The 18,933-nt window shown below is 42.8% G+C and overlaps 1 protein-coding gene across 3 annotated transcripts in view; it reads right to left on the bottom strand.

The window, feature by feature from the left end:
- The window catches only part of Eif4b (eukaryotic translation initiation factor 4B), a 26,358-nt gene extending 7,425 nt beyond the window's left edge, over positions 1-18,933 (bottom strand). For all 3 annotated transcript variants that reach the window (XM_038341965.1, XM_038341966.1, XM_038341967.1), the window contains exons 1-7: positions 18,792-18,933; positions 9,138-9,275; positions 6,755-6,963; positions 6,339-6,455; positions 5,603-5,657; positions 4,625-4,759; positions 2,183-2,494 (exon numbers count right to left, since the gene is read on the bottom strand). In XM_038341965.1, coding sequence (XP_038197893.1) covers positions 2,183-2,494; positions 4,625-4,759; positions 5,603-5,657; positions 6,339-6,455; positions 6,755-6,963; positions 9,138-9,275; positions 18,792-18,804 — 979 coding nt within the window. In that variant the 5' untranslated portion in view covers positions 18,805-18,933. The remainder of the gene's footprint in view (positions 1-2,182; positions 2,495-4,624; positions 4,760-5,602; positions 5,658-6,338; positions 6,456-6,754; positions 6,964-9,137; positions 9,276-18,791) is intronic.

The raw sequence follows: 18,933 nt of genomic DNA, 5'->3' as shown, positions 1-18,933 counted from the left end.
CAGGATAAACCTAAAACTGGTTACATCCTCAGTTCAGAAAACTAAGAAAGGTATAGTGGCTAGAGGGAGCCTATGAGTGCAACCACCGGGTTAACAAACACTACACGCCCACCTTCTCACAACAAAGCCTACATTTGGTCTTTATCATTACATTAAACCTCATTACATGTGTAGAAACAGTGTATACTTAGCTTTTGTGTGTGCGTTTGTTCATGTTCCTTTCCCGTGTGCAGAGAAGCCAGAGGTCAACCTTAGGACACTCATTTCTTAAGTATTGTCCACTTTCTTTTCTGAACATGGTCTCTGACCCAGAGCTCGCTGATTAGGGTAGAATGGCCATCCAATGAGCTCTAAGGAATTTGCCTGGCTTTTCTTTTTAAAATGTAATCTATGTGTAGTGTTTTGCCTGCATGTATGTGTAGCACATTTGTTCCTAGTGCCTTCAGAGGTCACAAAAATGCAACAGATCCCCCAGAACTGGAGTTTGGTGGTTGTGGGTGCTGAGAACTTTACACTGAATGTTCTTAACTGCTCAGCCAGCTCTTCTAGCCCTTGCCCTGCTTCCTATGTGGTGTTGGGATAGAACTCAGTTCCTCTTGCTTTTATAGCAACACTGTCCCAAACTTGTCAAGAACAATTATCTTTACATTCAAGATAAAACAGGCCTAGAAAATATACAGCCAATATTTGGCAGAATAGACATGGGACAAATATGATTTACCAACCTCTACTGCTCCTCTCATTATAGCACTTCCTTTTAAAATTTCCATATAGTCACAAACTCAAACAGCTCACTGAACACATATGTTTAGATATCATGCAAAAAAGCTACACAGAGGGCTGGAGAGATGGCTCAGCGGTTAAGAGCATTGCCTGCTCTTCCAAAGGTCCTGAGTTCCATTCCCAGCAACCACATGGTGGCTCTCAACCATCTGTAAATGAGGTCTGGTGCCCTCTTCTGGCCTGCAGACATACACACAGACAGAATACTGTATGCATAATAAATAAATAATTTTTTAAAAAAAAAAAGCTACATGGATAATCGGCTGTCTGCATAAATAAATCCAAATTGGTAGGACAACCAATTTGAAAAGCTGCATGGTTTCACAAAAATAAGTTCTTAGTAAAGATATGGCAGGTTGCTGAGGAAGCTGAGTAGTTAAAGATGCTTACTGCTAAGCTTGACAAGCTGAGTTTGATTTCCTGGAAACTCATGGTAGAGACTGGACTCCCACAAGCTGTCTTCAACCTCCATGCATGCAAGCACACACAAGTGAGTATGTGTGTGTGCGTGTATGACATAAACATAGAAAGCTAAGAGCCAGCCATTGCTGGCTTGAAATGCATACAGTGCTGGGACTGAATGTATGCAATACCAGTAGTATCCATTTTTAAAAGATACCATACTACTTTGTTCAGTAATAGTTAAGAGATGACTGAGCACGCACGTATCCAAGAGGACAGATATGGAGGTAACAAGGCAATGAAGAGACCAAGTTAAAGAAAATATCAGGAGTCAGACTACACACTTTATTCACTTACAAATTAGATTTACTTTTCTTTCTCAAATATGCCTTAAAGACCAAAACATTCAGAACCATTACAAGATGTTAAAAAATTATAGAACAATTTACTTTCAGGCCAGAAAAAACAGCCTTCAGACGGCATCACCACACTTAAGAACATAAGTGGTTGTTATTTATTAATAACATTTGTGACAGTGCTTTGTTTCAGCAATCAGGGGCATAATTTTTAGAATAAGCATACAAAAATCTCACCATTGATAAAAATCAGTGATATTTGTTTCCAACATTATCACTGACTGGGACTTTCATTTTCTTCACTTGAAAGATAGAATGTTTCCTTTTCTACATTTTCTATAAAGATTTTTCCTTTTTTTAAAGAAGATGGGTTTCTCTGTGTAGCCCTGGCTGGCCTTGAACTCACGGAGATCCACCTGCCTCTGCCTCCCCAGTGCTGGGTGTGGCACCACCATCCAGCTGAATCTATGTGAAGGCATTGAAGATGAAAAAATTCTGTTCATCTTCACTATCTGTCTACTGTGCTCCGCTACCCCCTTTACATCAAACTGTGTTTCAAAGCTCAGACAAAGGCAAACATATTTTACAGCTGCAATTTCCCAGCTCTCTGCTTCACAATGAAAGGGTAAGAAAGTGAGTACCTCTGTCATCACGCCTATAATCGTCCCGAGAGTAATCATCCCTGGAGCTCCATGACCGATCATCCCTTCTGTCGTATCGGTCTTCATAGCGATCTCCACCTCCTCTGTAGTCATCATCCCTGCGGTACCCACTGCCAAATGCTCTTCTGCCACTGCCTATCCTGGAGTCATAGCCTCGGTCATAGTCTCTGCTGCCTCGGTCGTCATAGCGATCCCGGCCCCCATAGCGATCCATATCTCGACGTGGGCCGTCCCTATACCCATCCCGGTATCCATCCCGATACCGGTCTGAATCATAACGATCTCGATACTCTAGAAAGAAAAGAATATAGGTAACACCACTCCCCCAGTTTATGGAATGTGGAACTCATTTGATCAACTTGGTTTAACTAGTTCTATTCACTATGACTCACTTTTTATAGAGTTCAATCACACCTCCAAATCAGAACCATTTGTACTGAATTAAAAATTCCTTAGTAGTTAACTATTACTAAAACAAACCAAAAAACACCCTTTGGGTGCTAATAAGGGAGCTCATGGAAGAATGTTTGCCCCAGGAAAGCCGCTTGAGGTCTAATCAGGAGGACTGAGTTCAAAGTTATCTGTCAAAAATAACCCCCCACAAACAAAACAAAAACCACACCCACAAAATGACAGCTCTAGGTAATGATTCCCTGATGAAATTTTGCTCAGTTAAAACGCTTTTTTTTCATGGATGGGTGGGGTGATTTAGATGACCCGAGGGAAAACCAAACAAATCCAGCAAACAAACCAAACGTGCTCTGGTGGCTGGAGATGACTCTGCTGTCCAAGTCCTCACTGCTCTTCCAGAGAACCCAAGTTTGGCCCCCACGACTCACACCAGGTAGGCGACAACTGCTTTCTAGCTCCAGCTCGACAGTGTCCAGTGCTCCACTAATGCTGCAAACACTGGAATCAGTGCTAACCCCATCGAAAAGTGTGCATAGCTCCCTCAATAAAAAAATATTTTTTAAGACAGTTTTTTTTCCTGTGTAGAGTGTAGACCAGACTACCCTTGAACTCAGAGATCCACCTGCCTTTGTCTCTCAAGTGCTGGGATTAAAGGTGTATGCCACCATATCTGACAAAAACCTTTTAAAAAAGATTTATTTATTTATGTATTATGAGTGTTCTATTTGCATGTACACCTTTATGCCAGAAGAGGGCAGCAGATCTCATTACAGATGGTTGTGAGCCACCATGTGATTGCCGGGAATTGAACTCAGCCAGCTCTTAACCTCTGAGCCATCTCTCCAGCCCCCAATAAAATCTTAAGCTGCCATAGTCTAAGCACACAGGAGGGCATGTAGTCCCAGGTCAGCTTCAAAAACAAAACTCAACACAATATAGGGCTACTTTCAAATGTTTTTTCCCTGAGTTCTAAATTTTATTCTTGTTATTATATTCATGTTATGATATACTATGATGAAGTCCATTTTCAAATCTTTATGAAGTACTGACCCTTTTTCATATATTTTAAGAAAGGTGAATCACTTTACCCATAAAGCAGTTCCCCCACTGGACTTAGGCTGCAAATATGGGGTCCTAGTTCATCTGCCCTCTCACACCACACTACCAAATCTCTTCTCCACTGTTAATGTCTGGTGAAGACAAGAGTCTTTGTACACTGCCTTCAACACAAACTACAGTCACCATAAAGTTCTCTGAAAGTCATCCTTAGAAATTAACCATGAGGGCTGGAGAGCAGGCTCAGGGGTTAAGAGCACTGCCCACTCTTCCAAAAGGTCCAATTCCCAGTAACAGCATGTAATGAGATCTGGTGCCCTCTTCTGGCTGCAGGAATACATGCAGACAGAACACTGCATACAAAAATTAATGATTGGTTACTAAGCAATCTTTGCTGTTTTTCACAGAGAAATTTGCCGATGAAGTTTAAATAAGCATCTAGCTTATTTTGTAGATTTCATGTTTATGAGTATGTAAGTCAGTGGTCAACCTTGGGCTTGTGCCTCAGACACCGCTCGTTTTGGTTTTGGAGATAGGGTCCCTCGCTAACCTGTAACACCTATTAAGAGGCTAGAAAGCAGCTTCTGCCTATTGTCACCTCCGACTTTAACAGGGACACTAAGCATCCAGTTTGGGCTCTCTGTGTGGTGATTTCTTTGGCACTGAACCACCAAGTTGCTGCTCTTGCCACAGTTATGCTTCTTTACAAACAGTCATGTCCAAATCTTAAATTTCTGCTAAGGTTTATTTAATAGGAGCTTAACAGATTCATTTTTCAAATTTGTCAACACTCTATATTATCAAAAACCAAACCAAACAAAACAAAAAAACCCTTACAAATAACCAGAAACTAAAGAAACTGTCTCTAAGTCATACCCCAACTTGTAACTGTTCATGTTCTATTACCAATAGAACCAAGAACACGAAAGGAATGAATCTGCAAACTGAACTTACTGTCTCCAAAGCTGTCATCACCTCTTCTAGGTGGGTAGTCATCAAAGTTGTCTGCAGCAGGACGGGCCCTCCAGTCTGTGTCTGTTTTGTCAGAATCCCGATTTCTGTCTCGACCAAAAGAACGATCATCCCGGTCTGCAGAGAAAAACAAGTTAGCTAACTTCTCGCATAGCCTCACACCACATCTCACCGACTTCTACTCTCTATTGCATTGGCCCAAGTCTTGCAGTTGCCCTAAGTAACTGATTGATTCTTCTTCAAATGTTTTCAATAGCCGGGCGGTGGTGGCACACACCTTTAATCCCAGCACTCGGGAGGCAGAGGCAGGCAGATCTCTGTGAGTTCGAGGCCAGCCTGGTCTACAAGAGATAGTTCCAGGACAGGCTCCAAAGCCACAGCGAAACCCTGTCTCGAAAAACAAAACCAAAAAACAAACAAAACAAAAAAACCCAAAAAATCCCCCAAAAAGTAAATGTTTTCAATAATGTAATATTTATCTATTTTACATATAGCTTAAGCTGTTATATAGCAAATCTAATTATTTAAGGCCCAATTAGGCTAGTTAGTGCTTTGAGATCTTTTAAAAATATATAATTTATATTTTTTTACATTCATTGGTATTTTGCCTGCGTGTATGTCTGTGTAAGGGGGAGAAGCCCTGGAACTGGACTTACAGGCAGGTGTGAGCTGCCATGGGGGTGCTGGAAATCAAACCTGGTCATCTGGAAGAACAACCAGAGCTCTTAACCACTAAGCCATCTCTCCACTCTCAGAGCTTTGAAATCTAAACCTAGTAACAGTTTGAGTTGGGAATTCTTTGAAGTAGAGACAGATGAATTAGATTATCAGTAATAATAGTTCCTTCATCGTAGCAAATCTCCTTTAACACTGCCTAAAGTCCCCATGGAGCTGGGTAAGAACCGTTACTACTTCCCTGGGCTACTTTGTAAACTCAGAATATTCTACCAGTTTCCTTACCTTTATCCTGCGCTTGATCAGCAACGTCCACTCGAATTCTCCGGTTACCTAGAGACTGAGAGCATAGGACCCTGTTCAATGACCTTGTTGACTTTTAAAAAAATCCTTATAAAAATTTGAAAACTGAAATAAATTAAAAAGAACTAACAGAGTTGGCTTTAAATGACTACAAAGCCCATCTCTCTGCTCCTCAAGCCTGATCTCATACAATGGAGTTCACTTTAGCAGCTTGTTGGGCACTGAAAGCAGCTATCAGCTAACTGCTTATAATCACAGCCTGCAGGAGGCAGAGGCAGGAGGGCAGGAGTCACTCTAGGTCCCAGCCTATAGTGTATAGAAAGAGACACCCAGTTTTTTTCTTGGGGGGGGGGGGTGGTGGCACGGGCGGACGGGAGTGGTGAGAGAAAGAAACTATAAAATGCAACCAATTGGAAGGTGGTGGTGACACACTTAATCCCAGTACTCGGAAGGTAGAGGCAGGTGGATCTCTGAGTTTGAGGCCAGACTGGTCTACAAGAGCTAGTTCCAGAACAGTTCCCAAAGCTACAGAGAAACCCTGTCTCAAAACAAAAACAAAACAAAGGAATCTGGTACATAATGTTTTCTTCCCTAAAATTCCACCAAAGTGTTCTCCCTAATTAATGGAAATTACTATTGTTCAATTAACATGAAGTCACTTAATTTGGTTGATAAGCAAAGAACACACCCTGCACCCCTGCCCTGACTGTTTGTTTACCTCTTCATTGAGACTCAGAGCACTGAGCAAAGAATCCAGGTCCTCAAATTCTGCATAGCCAAAGCCTTTTAACCTGTCTGGATTGCTGGGTTCACGTGGTAAGCGTACAGCGCTGATCTGAGAGGATAAAGGAACAAATAAGGGGAAAACAACAGCCAACCACAATGATCAGTTCATCTGTAACTAATTTCTTTGAGGGACAAACAAAAAGAACCTGAAAGTTGCGGGGAAAACTGGCATAAAAGGATAGAAGACAAACCACTCTATAGCCTATTATATCTTTCAAATCACATTAACTTAATCCTTAAAACAATTAATGCATTCTTTACATCTTGGACTCTGCTGCCTTCCACTGTTGGTTTACATTAGCTTACTGTCCTCGCCATCACGGAGTCTAACATTGTTAAGACACTCACATTTAGTCCTCTAAAGAACTCCTTAATGGAGTCTTCTGTCACATCATAGGGCAGGTTCCCTAGGAAAGCAGTGTAGGGTGGTGATTTGGGAAGACGGCTCCGGTCGATATTGGGTTCCCGAGCAGCCCGTGGAGCAGTGGGAAGGATGGAACGGTCAATTGGAGGTGCCCTATACACATCGTCATCGTTACTATGCCAGGTTGTTGACACTAGGATAGAAGAACAGACAAAAGGAATTAAGAAGCTGGGCATTGGAGAGCACTTGGGAGCTGGGACAGTAGGACTGACAAGAGTTCAAGGCCAGCCTGGGTTCCTGAATGAGACTGTCTCCAACAACCCTGACCTCAGCAGGCAGAGGGGCAGAGACTAGCTCCGACCAGCCTGGCATTCCAGTCGGCTATATGAAGAGATCATGTCTCAACAAACACCACCCATACAAGATTAAAACAAAAATTAAGAGTACTCCTTTAACAACTAGTGTCACAGAACCTAAAATTCATCCTAACACCAGCCCAAGCCATTGATGCAAAAGATAAAAATAGGTATGCTTCAGTAACATAAAAAAGTCAAAGAAAATGCTTCTAAGGTGTTATATCAAGAGTGAACAGAGTGGGGCTGGAGAGATAGCTCAGCAGTTAAGAGCACTTGTTCTTGCACGACCCAGGTTTAATTCCCAACACCCACATATGGTGGTCTACAACCATCTGTAAGCCCAGTTCTGGGGGATCCAACAAGTACACAGTCAAAGTAATGAGCACTTTTTTTGGGTTTTGAGACAGGGTTTCTCTGTAGCTTTGGAGCCTGTCCTGGAACTAGCTCTTGTAGACCAGACTGGCCTCGAATTCACAGAGATCTGCCTGCCTTTGCCTCCTGAGTGCTGGTATTAAAGGCATGCGCAGCCACCACCGCCTGGCCCTTTATGTCTGTTTTTATGTACACCAACATGACTGGCTGATAGTTCTTCCACTCCTACTACTGGGCTGGACCTTGTATTTTCTGCCCCCCTCCACCTTTGTTTTTTGGAGACACAGTGTTGTGTAGCCTAGGCTTGAGGTCCCCCTGTAGGGATTACAGGTGTGTACCACCTCACCAGGCTTTCTTTAGAGTTTATCATCCTCTCAAACCCAAACAAACAAAACCAACTATCCTAGTCCTGGTCCCTGAATTTGTATTTAGTTTCAACATTTAGAGAAGGTATAAACTGTATGAAATTTCCTATATTTATTATAAACATGGGTCACACAAACTAATCAGTTTGTAATAGTTTTAAGAGAAAAGGAAGAAACAAAGAAATGAAGTTAAACTGATGATGTCCTATTATAAAAACGCCCTGAGGTGGTGGTGCATACCCATAATTCTAGTACGGGGAGAAGGGGCTGGAGAGATGGCTCACTGGTTAAGAGCACTGACTGCTCTTCCAGGGGACCTGGGTTCAATTCCCAGCACCCACATGGCAGCTCATAACTGTTTGTAACTCCAGGATCCAACATCCTCACATAGACATACATACCAATAAAATAAAAATAAATAAAAAAAACTTTTCAGTACCGGGGGGAAGAGAGTCGTAAAGATGTAAGCAGATCTCTGAAAGCTTGAGGTCAGTCTCGTCAATATAGCAAGTTCCAGGTCAGACAGGGCTACATAGAGACCTAAACATATGTAACAGAAATACACATACCCCAACAAAACAAAGCCATGCATGGCAGTGCAAGCCTTTAATCCCAACACCCCAGAGGCAGATGGATCTCTATGGATTTCAGGTCAGTCAAGGCTGAATAGTGAGATGACAAGAACTCCCCACACCAATCAATCAAAACACCAAACACCGAACTAGCTTCAGGTTCCCTTTAGATTTAAGATTTTCTCCACTTAAATTACGCTGTGATGTAATCTGTTAAATTATGTGTACTTAGGAGTTACTGGCACCAAATTGAGGTGGAAACAGACTGAGGGGAAGAAATAACTAAGCCTGTGCAGAAACACAGAACAGCTTGCACATTAGTCAAAGAGTAGCCAGCAACAGACAAGACCTGGGACTAAAGGTGTGCACCACCACACCTAGCTACTTTTTTTTTTTTTGGGCTACAGGTTTTCTCTGTGTAGCCCTGGCTGTCCTCTCTGTCTCCTAAGTGCTGGGATTAAAGACATACACTACAACCACCCAGGCAGCTACAGAGTTTTAATGCAGCAGCCAGTAGCTGTTCTGGAAGTTCACTTCAGTTTGAGAGCCACCAGAGAGTAAACACAATACCCCCAAACAAACAATTTCAGGCTCTACAAAGAAAGAACCTTTCTAATCGTAAGTGCGGCAAATTATGAAATATGATTGTGAAACTGAAATTTAAGCACGATAGTTCTAAGGACAACTGACAAAGGACATTACCATCTCCTTCCAGGTCGTCTGTTTCATCAGCCCAGCTGACTGGTTTGGGGACAAAGGTGCTTCCTCCACCAGTACCCCCATCCTCAGCTAGAAAGTCTGTTAGGGAGATGGTCTTCCCCTTCTTATTCTTCTTTTTTGCTGAAAAGAAAGAAAGACAGATTATATATAGTCAATGACGTTCAAGTATTTAGATCTCCCCCCCCCCCCGCCAAAGACAGAATTTTTCTGTGTGGCTGTCCTGGAACTTGCTCCAACTTAGCCTCTGCTTCCCAAGTGTACCACCACAGTATTTAGACTTTTATCCTGAACCATTAAAGACTTCCTAAAGAAATCAACAAAGACGGTTAGAAGACTGAATTATAATATTCACATCAAAGAATATTATGCAGATATTAATGTAGACCAAGTACAACATAATAGTGATGGTTTGAAAGAAATGAACCCTAAAGGGAGTAGCACTATTAGGAAGTATGGCCTTGTTGGAAGAAGTGTGTCACTGTGGAGGGCAGGCTCCTTTCTCAAGCTTCACTCAAGTGTGATTGGTAGACATGCCACCAAGATGGAGCAGTCTCAGTTCTAGCACATCTGCCTGCCATGATCCTAACTGAGCCTCTGAAACTTTTCAGTAAGCAAGCCACCCTCAATTAAATGCTTTACAAGAGCTTGCCAAGGTCATGCTGTCTCTTCACAGCTATCCTATAATAAACCATAACTAAAACAGTAATAGTCAAGGAAGTTAAGTGTAATAGCTCTGTGGGAGGCTGAAGAGGAGGACAGTGTGCAAGACAGCAAAGGTGAAGGGAAAGGTAAATGGAACATGAAGTCCTGGCTTCAGTCCTTAGCACTATATAAACCGGATGTGGCAGGATACACTTGAAATGCTAGACTGAGCAGGTAGAGGCAGGAAGATCAGAAGTTAAAAGCTATCTTCAGATACATGGTGAGTCTGAAGCTAGCCTGAAATATATGACTCTGTCCCACAAAACTGATATAACACAGAGAGAAAATGCTTATGTATATACATATATTTAGGTACAGAAAGAGAAAAAGTATAGAAAATAACAACCCCCAGGAAATAAGGTTGTCTTCTACTGTATCATTCTCTTGCCCAGGGCCTAACATACAAGAAAGGTAAAGGCTTACTTACTATTGAGCCCCATTTGAAAGTTTTAGCTGGGCAGTGGTGGTGGAACCAACAAAAGGATCTGAGTTTGAGGCCAGATTGACAGAGAAACTTTGCTTAAAAAACCAAACAAAACTACCCATCCCGCAAAAAAAGGGGGGGGTTTAGTAATTTTTGTTTAGAAACTACTTAAACAAACTTGCTATGCAGACCATGAGTTCAGAGATCCACCACCTGCTCCTGCCTCACCATGCCTGCAATAAAGTACTTTCTAAAAAAACAAAACAGACTGGAGAGATGGTTCAGTCATTAAAAGTATTTGCTGCCCTTCCAGAAGACCTCAATTTAGTTCCTTGCACCCATATAGGTACCATAACCACCCATAACTCCAGGGAGTCTGGCACCTTCTGCATTCCTCAGAAACACAAACATGCAAGCAAAATAGTTATATAGACAAAACAAACCTAAACATTGAAAAGCCATGCTAGTACATGCATGGCTCCTTAAATAGATAAAAGGCAAAGCTCCCACCCCATATATAACATACTACATATGGCACTTTGTGTGTATTATTTACCTGCTAAATAACTATAAAGGAAGACACATAAAATCTATCTAGAGAGAAGGGCAGTAAATCTCAGGTGTTTTCCTAGCACACGCAGGGCTCTTTCCACACCACCAAATAGGGGATCCCATCTTCTATGGCAGCTTAGTATAGCCATGATAAATTTCCTGCTTCCTCAGTGGTATTTGAAAGCATTTGATTAGTTAAGAGACTTACAATACCCCAACTCTCTGTACCCTTAAGAACTAAGAAGCAGCTGGGCACTTAGGAGGCAGAGGCAGGCGAATCTCCATGAGTTCGAAGGCAGCCTGGTCTACAAGAGCAAGTTCCAGAACAGGCTCCAAAGCCAAACAGAGACCCTGTCCTGGAAATCCAAAACAAAACAAAACAAACACCCCAAAACAAAAACTTAAACCGTGACAACAGTTAACTCAGAAAAGGACCAAGAAACTGGCAAAGTCACCACCATGCCATTAAGGCGGGGAATCACCAAGCCAAACCAAACCAACGACAAAACACCACATGGCTGGGTTGGCACTGGCCTGTAATCTCAGCATGGAGGCTGATGCAGGATGATTACAAGTTTGAGGGCCTTGGTAAAAAGTGACTGTTCCCTCTCTCCAAAAGTTAAGCAGCTTTGCTGCATCAACATTGAGACAGGTTCTCACTATGCAGCCTCTAGAGCTCCCATATAGAGCTCTCCCTACCTTCTCCCAAGTGTGGGAACAAAGGGATGTGCCACCATGCCTAGTAGCTTCATGGTTTTTAGCAACCATGAATTCTTCTTCCACCTTCCAATTTTCAACTCAAGAGGAATAATTTAATTTGATACACCAATGCTTAATAGAAAGCTGCTTCCTCAAATTCAACAGTCAAAAAATTAAGGTGCCAGCCGGGCGGTGGTGGCGCACGCCTTTAATCCCAACACTCGGGAGGCAGAGGTAGGCGGATCTCTGAGTTCGAGGCCAGCCTGGTCTACAAGAGCTAGTTCCAGGACAGGCTCTAGAAACTACAGGGAAACCCTGTCTCGAAAAACCAAACAAACAAACAAACAAACAAAAAACACCAAAAAAGGGTGCCCTGCTTGCTATGAAAGCCAGACAGCATTATGGACATAATTAACAACAACCTCAAGTATTATGGGTTGAATGCTCAAACCAAATGAACATGCCACAAAAACAGAGAGGATGGCTATAAATCAATAGTTTAAAGTACTAATGTGACCCTAAAACTAACAGTTTATCAGCCAGACCACATGATTCTTTCAGTTCCTTCTGTTCCTGAATTAGCTATTGACTGTACCAAAACTCAAATTCTAAGGCCAGATTGTCAAGCTACAGTGGGAACTTTTCTGTTTGAAAAAGAGTTAAGCAGAAGGTTCTAAAGCACTCACCGCTCCCTCCAATTTACATGAAGACACCTTTAAGTTTGCCACCCCTTTCAATAAGACAAGAAGATTCATGCAGTCCTGGTTGGTCACTAACTGCACCAGGTAGCCAAGGATGAACCTAAACCTCTAGTTTTCTTGCCCCAACCTCCTCTTCCCTTAGTGTTGTGATCAAAGGCATGCAACACAACACCAGGCTGATATGGGGACCGAACACAGGGGCTTTGTGCATGCCAGACCTAACAATAAGATCACCTGAACGCACTACAAACACTTTAATTTACTTCATGTATTACAGATATTTACTTTGTATAAATTTGTATTTACTATATGTGCTCCATAAGGATACCCGAAGCTAGTAGAGCCTTGGGTTCCCTGCAAGGTATTAAGTACTCTTAAACTGTCATCTTGTTAGCTACATTATTTTAGTCTTGTTTTTATACTTTTTAATTAAAAAAGGAAGATACCTGAAGTTAGAATGATGCTTGACAGAGAGCCTAATTTGGCTACTAATATTATTAGCTATCTGTTCATTATCCTATTTCAGCAACTCAGAGAAAACAGTGGTGGTGGTCAAGGCTATCAAGTTCAACAGAATAGTAAGAATTTAAGTTATCTCCCTCCTTTCCCAGTTTTGTATACATTATCTTTTTTTAAAAAAAATTTATTTATTATGTATATAATATTCTGTATGTGTGTATGCCTGCAGGCCAGAAGAGGGCACCATACCCCATTACAGATGGTTGTGATCTACCATATGGTTGCTGGGAATTGAACTCAGGACCTTTGGAAGAGCAGGCAATGCTCTTAACCTCTGAGCCATCTCTCCAGCCCCTTGTATACATTATCTTATACCAAAATACAGCATAATTTGGAATTAATCTATCCTCTGAAATGATCTGGCTTAAATCAACTTTTTATGGATAGGGTTTTTCAACTCTTGATTTCAAGTTTAGACAAATAGTAGTCTCATTCTTCATTAATATTACTTGATATTTCAAAATAAGTTAGAGTATTAATAAAACATATTAAACTAGTTGTTTCTAAAATATTTTTGAATCATTTACTTCTTCCTTTATGATCCTTACTGCCCCCCCCCCCATCTGGTTGAGAAAATCACTGTTAGATGTGGTAAAGGTCTTCAAAGGACAGGCTAAAATTTTCTTAAAAGATCTCTTAAGTGAAGCTGCATCAATAACTCAGTCATAAAGCAGCAGTCTTTAAGAAAGTGGCCCCTGAAAGGGAAATAAATTGGGATAACAATGCGTGTCCCACTCCATTTTATCCCCCTGACAAGTTGTCAAAATCCTCCCATGCCCTTTGCTTCTCCAAAAATTGAGGGCCCTGTGTGCTTAAAATATTTCAACTTGTGAGGGGCTTGAGAGATGGGTCAGTGGTTAAAATTGTGGACTGCTCTTGCAGGGGACCCAAGTTTAGTCCCTAGCACCCAGATCAGGCAGCTCACAACAGCATGTAACTCCAGCTCCGGGGGAAAGTCTGATGCCTGGCTACCTCTACTCACGTGCATATACCCACATTTAGACACAGACACACAAACATAAAAAGTTTTTAAGGCTGGGTATGGTCGCACATCTTTATTTCCAGCACTCAGGAGGTAGAGGCAGGAAGATCTGAGTTTGAGGCCGGTTTTATCTATGTAGCTCCAGGACAGACAGAACTACAGAGAGAGAGACTCTTTCAAAAAACAAAGGCAGGTATTATTTCTGTGAGTTTGAGGCCAGTCTAGTCTATAGAGTGAGCTCCAGGTCAGTCAAGGTTACAGAGAAGCCCTGTCTTGAAAAACTAAAGCCTTTGACACGATGATTTAACTGGTCCAATTCTTTCATCTCCCTTCTATTCCTTTTTTCCCAATTCCCAAATCTTGCATGAATTAGTTAACAAATCAATCAACTCACAAAGCGAACTTATTTCAATTACTAAAGCTAAGCCCGATCCAACCAGATTATACATCTGAAGCTCTTTTTACCTACCTGTTAAACTTAAATCATCTCCCAAATTAGTTTTAAAGCATATAAGACTTATTAGAGACCGTATATTGGGGGAGGGGGCTAGTGGTTCACGCTAACCTGGAATTAAGATTCTCCTGGCTTTCCAGGTATAAAATAGGTGTGCACCACACCTTGCTGCATCTTGCTTTATTGGGCAGTACTGTGAATTGAATCTAGGGCTCTAAGCATACTAGGTAAGCACTCCTCTGCTGAGGTTCAATAAGAGTGTTACAAAAAGATACAACAGAAGAATAAACTTAAGGAGCTAAATAAATAGCTCAGAGGCTAAGAGTGCTTGGCTGCCCTTCCAGAGAATCCTGGTTTTATTCCCAGCACCCAGAAAGAAGCTAACACCCTCTAACTCAGTTCCAAGGCAATTGATGCCTCCTGGCCTCTCTAGGAACTGCAGGTACATGGCAGATCAACACAGAAAAACACCCATAAACACAAAATAAATCTTGACTTAATCCCAGCACTCGGGAGGCAGAGGCAATCAGATCTCAAGTTCGAGGTCAGCTTGGAGCGTTTCAGGACTGCCAAAGTTTTACACAGAGAATTCCTGTCTTAAATGAACAAACACCAAACCAACCCAAAATAAAAAAAATCACTCAATCTTGAAATGGGGTGGGGGGGAAATCAGCTTAATTTTTAAATCAGGATCTTTCTCAACCTTTTCTCTCCCCTGAGCACCCTCCCTAACCTTTTGAAGCAGTATCTCATTGTGTAGCTCTGGTTGTCCTGGATTTCACAGCAATCTTGCCTCTGACCCCCGGAGCACTGAGATAACAGGCATTTGCTATTGAGTAGTTCGAACTTTCTATTGGTTTTCTGGATTGTGCTACGAAGTCAAGCACATGGCTTCATGCATCCTAGATAAGCACACACCACTGAGCTCCATCTGTAGTCTGAGAAACACCGCTCAAGTGACATTTTCACCTCAATAAATACAAGGCCCAGGAAAGGAGCAGCAGGGAAGGGCTGCTGAAGGCCAGCCTGGGCCACAGAGAGACTCCACCTGGCTGTGTGCATAAAAAAAGTAAATTAAAACTTAGGAGGCTCAGGCAATATGATCAACAGTTGAATCTCATAGCTGAACCCCCCGTCCCCTCCCCCAAGTGTAAGCAAGTAGCTTATTTGTATATGGCAATCTTACTTCTGCACCTCTTGTTCCTGGGGTGAGGTAGGAGACAGAGACTCACTACGTAGTCCTTGGCTGGCCTGAAACTCATGAAAATCTGCCTGCCAAGTGCTAGATTTAAAGGCAAGCCTTAAAACACAGAAACAGTTCCCCTGTGATCTACATCCCAAGATAATATATATACACACACTTTTTTCAACCGAAACACTTTTCCTTCAACTGACAATACTTTGTAGAATTTGACTCCATACAGTTTTTAGTCTTCTTGGTCATCTAAATCTAAGTATCCTTGTACAGAATGGGATACACAAAAAGGTAATTTGTATACATGTAACTACAGTCTTTGATCAGCACTTTGTAAAAGCAACCATTAACAGGATCCTCTCACTACAAACCCAAAGAAATACCTCACACACACTAGCTACAACTTTAGTGTAACCAATTATCAAATCATAATATCAAAACATTCTGATTCCTATTGCCAAATGGTCTGCAAATAAACTGCATTTATAAATGAAAAAACTAGGTAAAGAGGTAGATCACTTTATTAACTCAAATAGCCACAACAAAAACTTTTTTTAAAAAAGCCTTTTTGTCTGAGGCAGGATATTACTGCACTCATTCTAGCCTGGAACTCATGGCAATCCACCAGTCTCAACTTCCTAAGTGCTGGAATGACAGAGGTAAGCCACCATGTTCAGCTAAAACCTTGTAGATGTAAGTATTCTTTAAAGACATATCTATCTACCTTGGATCCTCATTTGTCAGCTCAGACACTAAGATGCTGAGGGGGGTCACATGGGAACTGGTATTGCCTCAGAAAATTTTGGTCTTACTAAATAGTGACTAAGTTGTATCTGGTATTTTCACAGAGAACCCAGACCCATTTCCAACTTTGGGTACACTAGCTACTCAAAGCCAGTGTAACCAGAGAAATGTGGTCAACTCCAAAGGCCAACCAAGAGGTAAACTAGTGCTGAGAGAAGAGATCGCGCTATCGCCTGAGCTGAATCTAAAGAGGGAGCTTTCCTGGGAGGGTAACATGAGGGAGAAGGGGCGGAGACATTACTAAGCAAACTTTTTAAAAGTGTGAATTGCACAAGAGTAAAACCAAAGACAGAGCTCACTGTAAATGTCTTTTTCTTTCTTTCTCTTATTTTTAATTGTTGTTTGATAGCACACAAGTCAGAGGACAACTTGGAGGATTTGCTCTCACCATCACCATGTGGATTCTGGGAACTAAACTCAGTTCAGCTATGATGCCGCCCACCACTAAGGACTTCATAAAAGGGAAACCCATCCAGCCTCTCAGTTAAGACCCTAAAGTGACAAGAGCGCAAATCTAGGCCACTGAGATTTTTCACCAACTAAAACAGTTTTCTAAGTTTTAGATGTTTCTCAACAGCAACTCGCACTTAGCGTGACAATTTACTACTTCCCATCTTAATGGGCCCAAGAACCTGGAGTCTCCAGGATTTTGCCCTGTTACCTGTAAGCAATGAGACCTTAAAGAATTCTTGGAGCAAATTTTTCTTCAGCTGTGAGAAACTACCAGTTTTCTTTACATCTCACAGGCTTCTTCTATTAAGTGCTGTACTAACAAAAGCTGTTATATTCAGGGTTGGGGCTACAGCCTAAATGGGTGGTGGCGCATGCCTTTAATCTCAGCACTCAGGCAGATCTGAGTTTAAGCTCACCCTGCTGTACGACAACCAGGGCTACACAGTTAAACATTTATCTCCAAAAACCAAAATTTAACAACAACAAAAAAAAAAGGAGGGCAGGGGTAGTGCTTGCTTATCACGTCCAAAAATTCATTGTTCCACAATATAAGTGGGGGAAATAAAATTTTTATGCCCAAATGCATCTAAATTTGGCGACCCCCTCCCAAAGACAACCATAACTATAGTTCCCTTGTAAAAATAGAAAAGATGGGTTTTCTAATAAAGAAACCGAGTGTTTCCGGGCATGGGGTCGAACAGGTTTAATTCCAGCATTTGGAAGGCAGAGGTAGGAGCATCCGAGTTGGAGGCTAGCCTAGTCTATGAGAGTGGGTAGGATAGTCAAGGATACATAGAGAAACCCCAGTCCAGAAAAAAAAAAAAGGTCTTGGAGTTTTGAGTGTTGCCTTTAATCCCAGCACCCTGGAAGCAGTGGATCTCTGTGAGTTCAAGACCAGCTTGTTTTACACAGTTTCAGGACAGTCAAAGCTAAATCTACGACCCCATCTCAAAATAAATAGAAGCAGCAATCCAAAAAATATTCTTTTTACAGACTAGAGGATCATGTTAGAGAAAATAAGCAATTCCCCAAACTCAAAACTAAAGCTAGGTGTTTAAAGTCACACTGGCATTCCTACAGGGCCATCGCAAATGCAAAACACCATAACCCCCCCCAAAACACCTGCAATTCAGTGATATACATCACCCATTCTAAAAACAAACAAGCAAACAAACAAACAACTACAGAACCTCTAGCTATTATTTTAATAGCACCTTCTGGAAGTTTCCCAATTATCCGGGTAAATGACAAAGTTGAATCTTGACACTGAAACTACCAAAAAAGTCAACCAAAATGGAAGTTGTGTAACATAACGACCTGACCTTGTTCCCCACTCGTCTGACATATAGTCGGCATTCAGTAAAAACTGTTGAGTTACAGCTGGGAAGAAAATCGCATAGGAGCTAGGTGTCCATCCCTACAGCTCCTCCCTAACACGTGGGCGCACACTGGGTTCCCTACCCTCAAGCACAGCAGCACCATCTGCAAACCTAATGTGCATTCTCTTGCAGTACAGAGGCCGGGTCACACTCCAAACCCGACTGAAGCACAAAGTACAAGGTCATAAACGAGCAAACCTAGATGCAAAGCTTCCCATCTGGACTCGAACGCACGCTTCCGAGGCGCGCCTTCTTCACCTCGCCTCGGCTCCCATGCCGCGCACGCGCAGCGTGGCCTCCCTCCGCCCCTCCACGGACTCGCGCTGGCGTTCTAACTGCTCCCCCCCGCCCCCACTAGGGTCCGCAACGGCCTCGCGCCTTGGAGACCCAGTCTCATGTGCTCCGATCCGCGCGCCAACCGCCTCCTTCCTTCCTCCGCGCCTTGGCGCGGGCGCAGCGCTCCACGACTGAGGGCCTCGCGCCGACCACACATCTCTCTGCGCTTCCTCCTCCAATGGAAGCCAAAGCCCACCATTACTGCCTACTCCAACCTCGCGCAAAGGGGCGAAAAGGGTGAGGGGGTAGGGAAAGCCTTCCCCTCCCCCTAGACATCCCGAGGCAGTAACCTACGGCGGCTATGCCGCCAGCCTGCTACAGCGCGCGGGCCCGAAAGGAGCCGGTGCCTCCTGCCCCCCAACTCCAGCAAGCAGTGGATCAAGCCCGGAGGCGGTTTTGGAGCCTGGTCCTTGGCCACGCTCGGCCGCTCACTCACCTGAGGCCGCCATGTTGGGAGAGGGAGAGAGAACGCAAAGGACCCGGATGAGGCAATCACGTGATTATAGCGGGCGCGACGGGCTTGGAGACGCGAAACCAGGAGGGGGCGGGGAACTGAGGACGGAGACAGAAGGCGGGGC

This window comes from Arvicola amphibius, chromosome 9 (assembly GCF_903992535.2).
Source record: "Arvicola amphibius chromosome 9, mArvAmp1.2, whole genome shotgun sequence".
Taxonomy (NCBI): domain Eukaryota; kingdom Metazoa; phylum Chordata; class Mammalia; order Rodentia; family Cricetidae; genus Arvicola; species Arvicola amphibius.
This window is presented reverse-complemented; position numbering and strand designations above follow the sequence as displayed.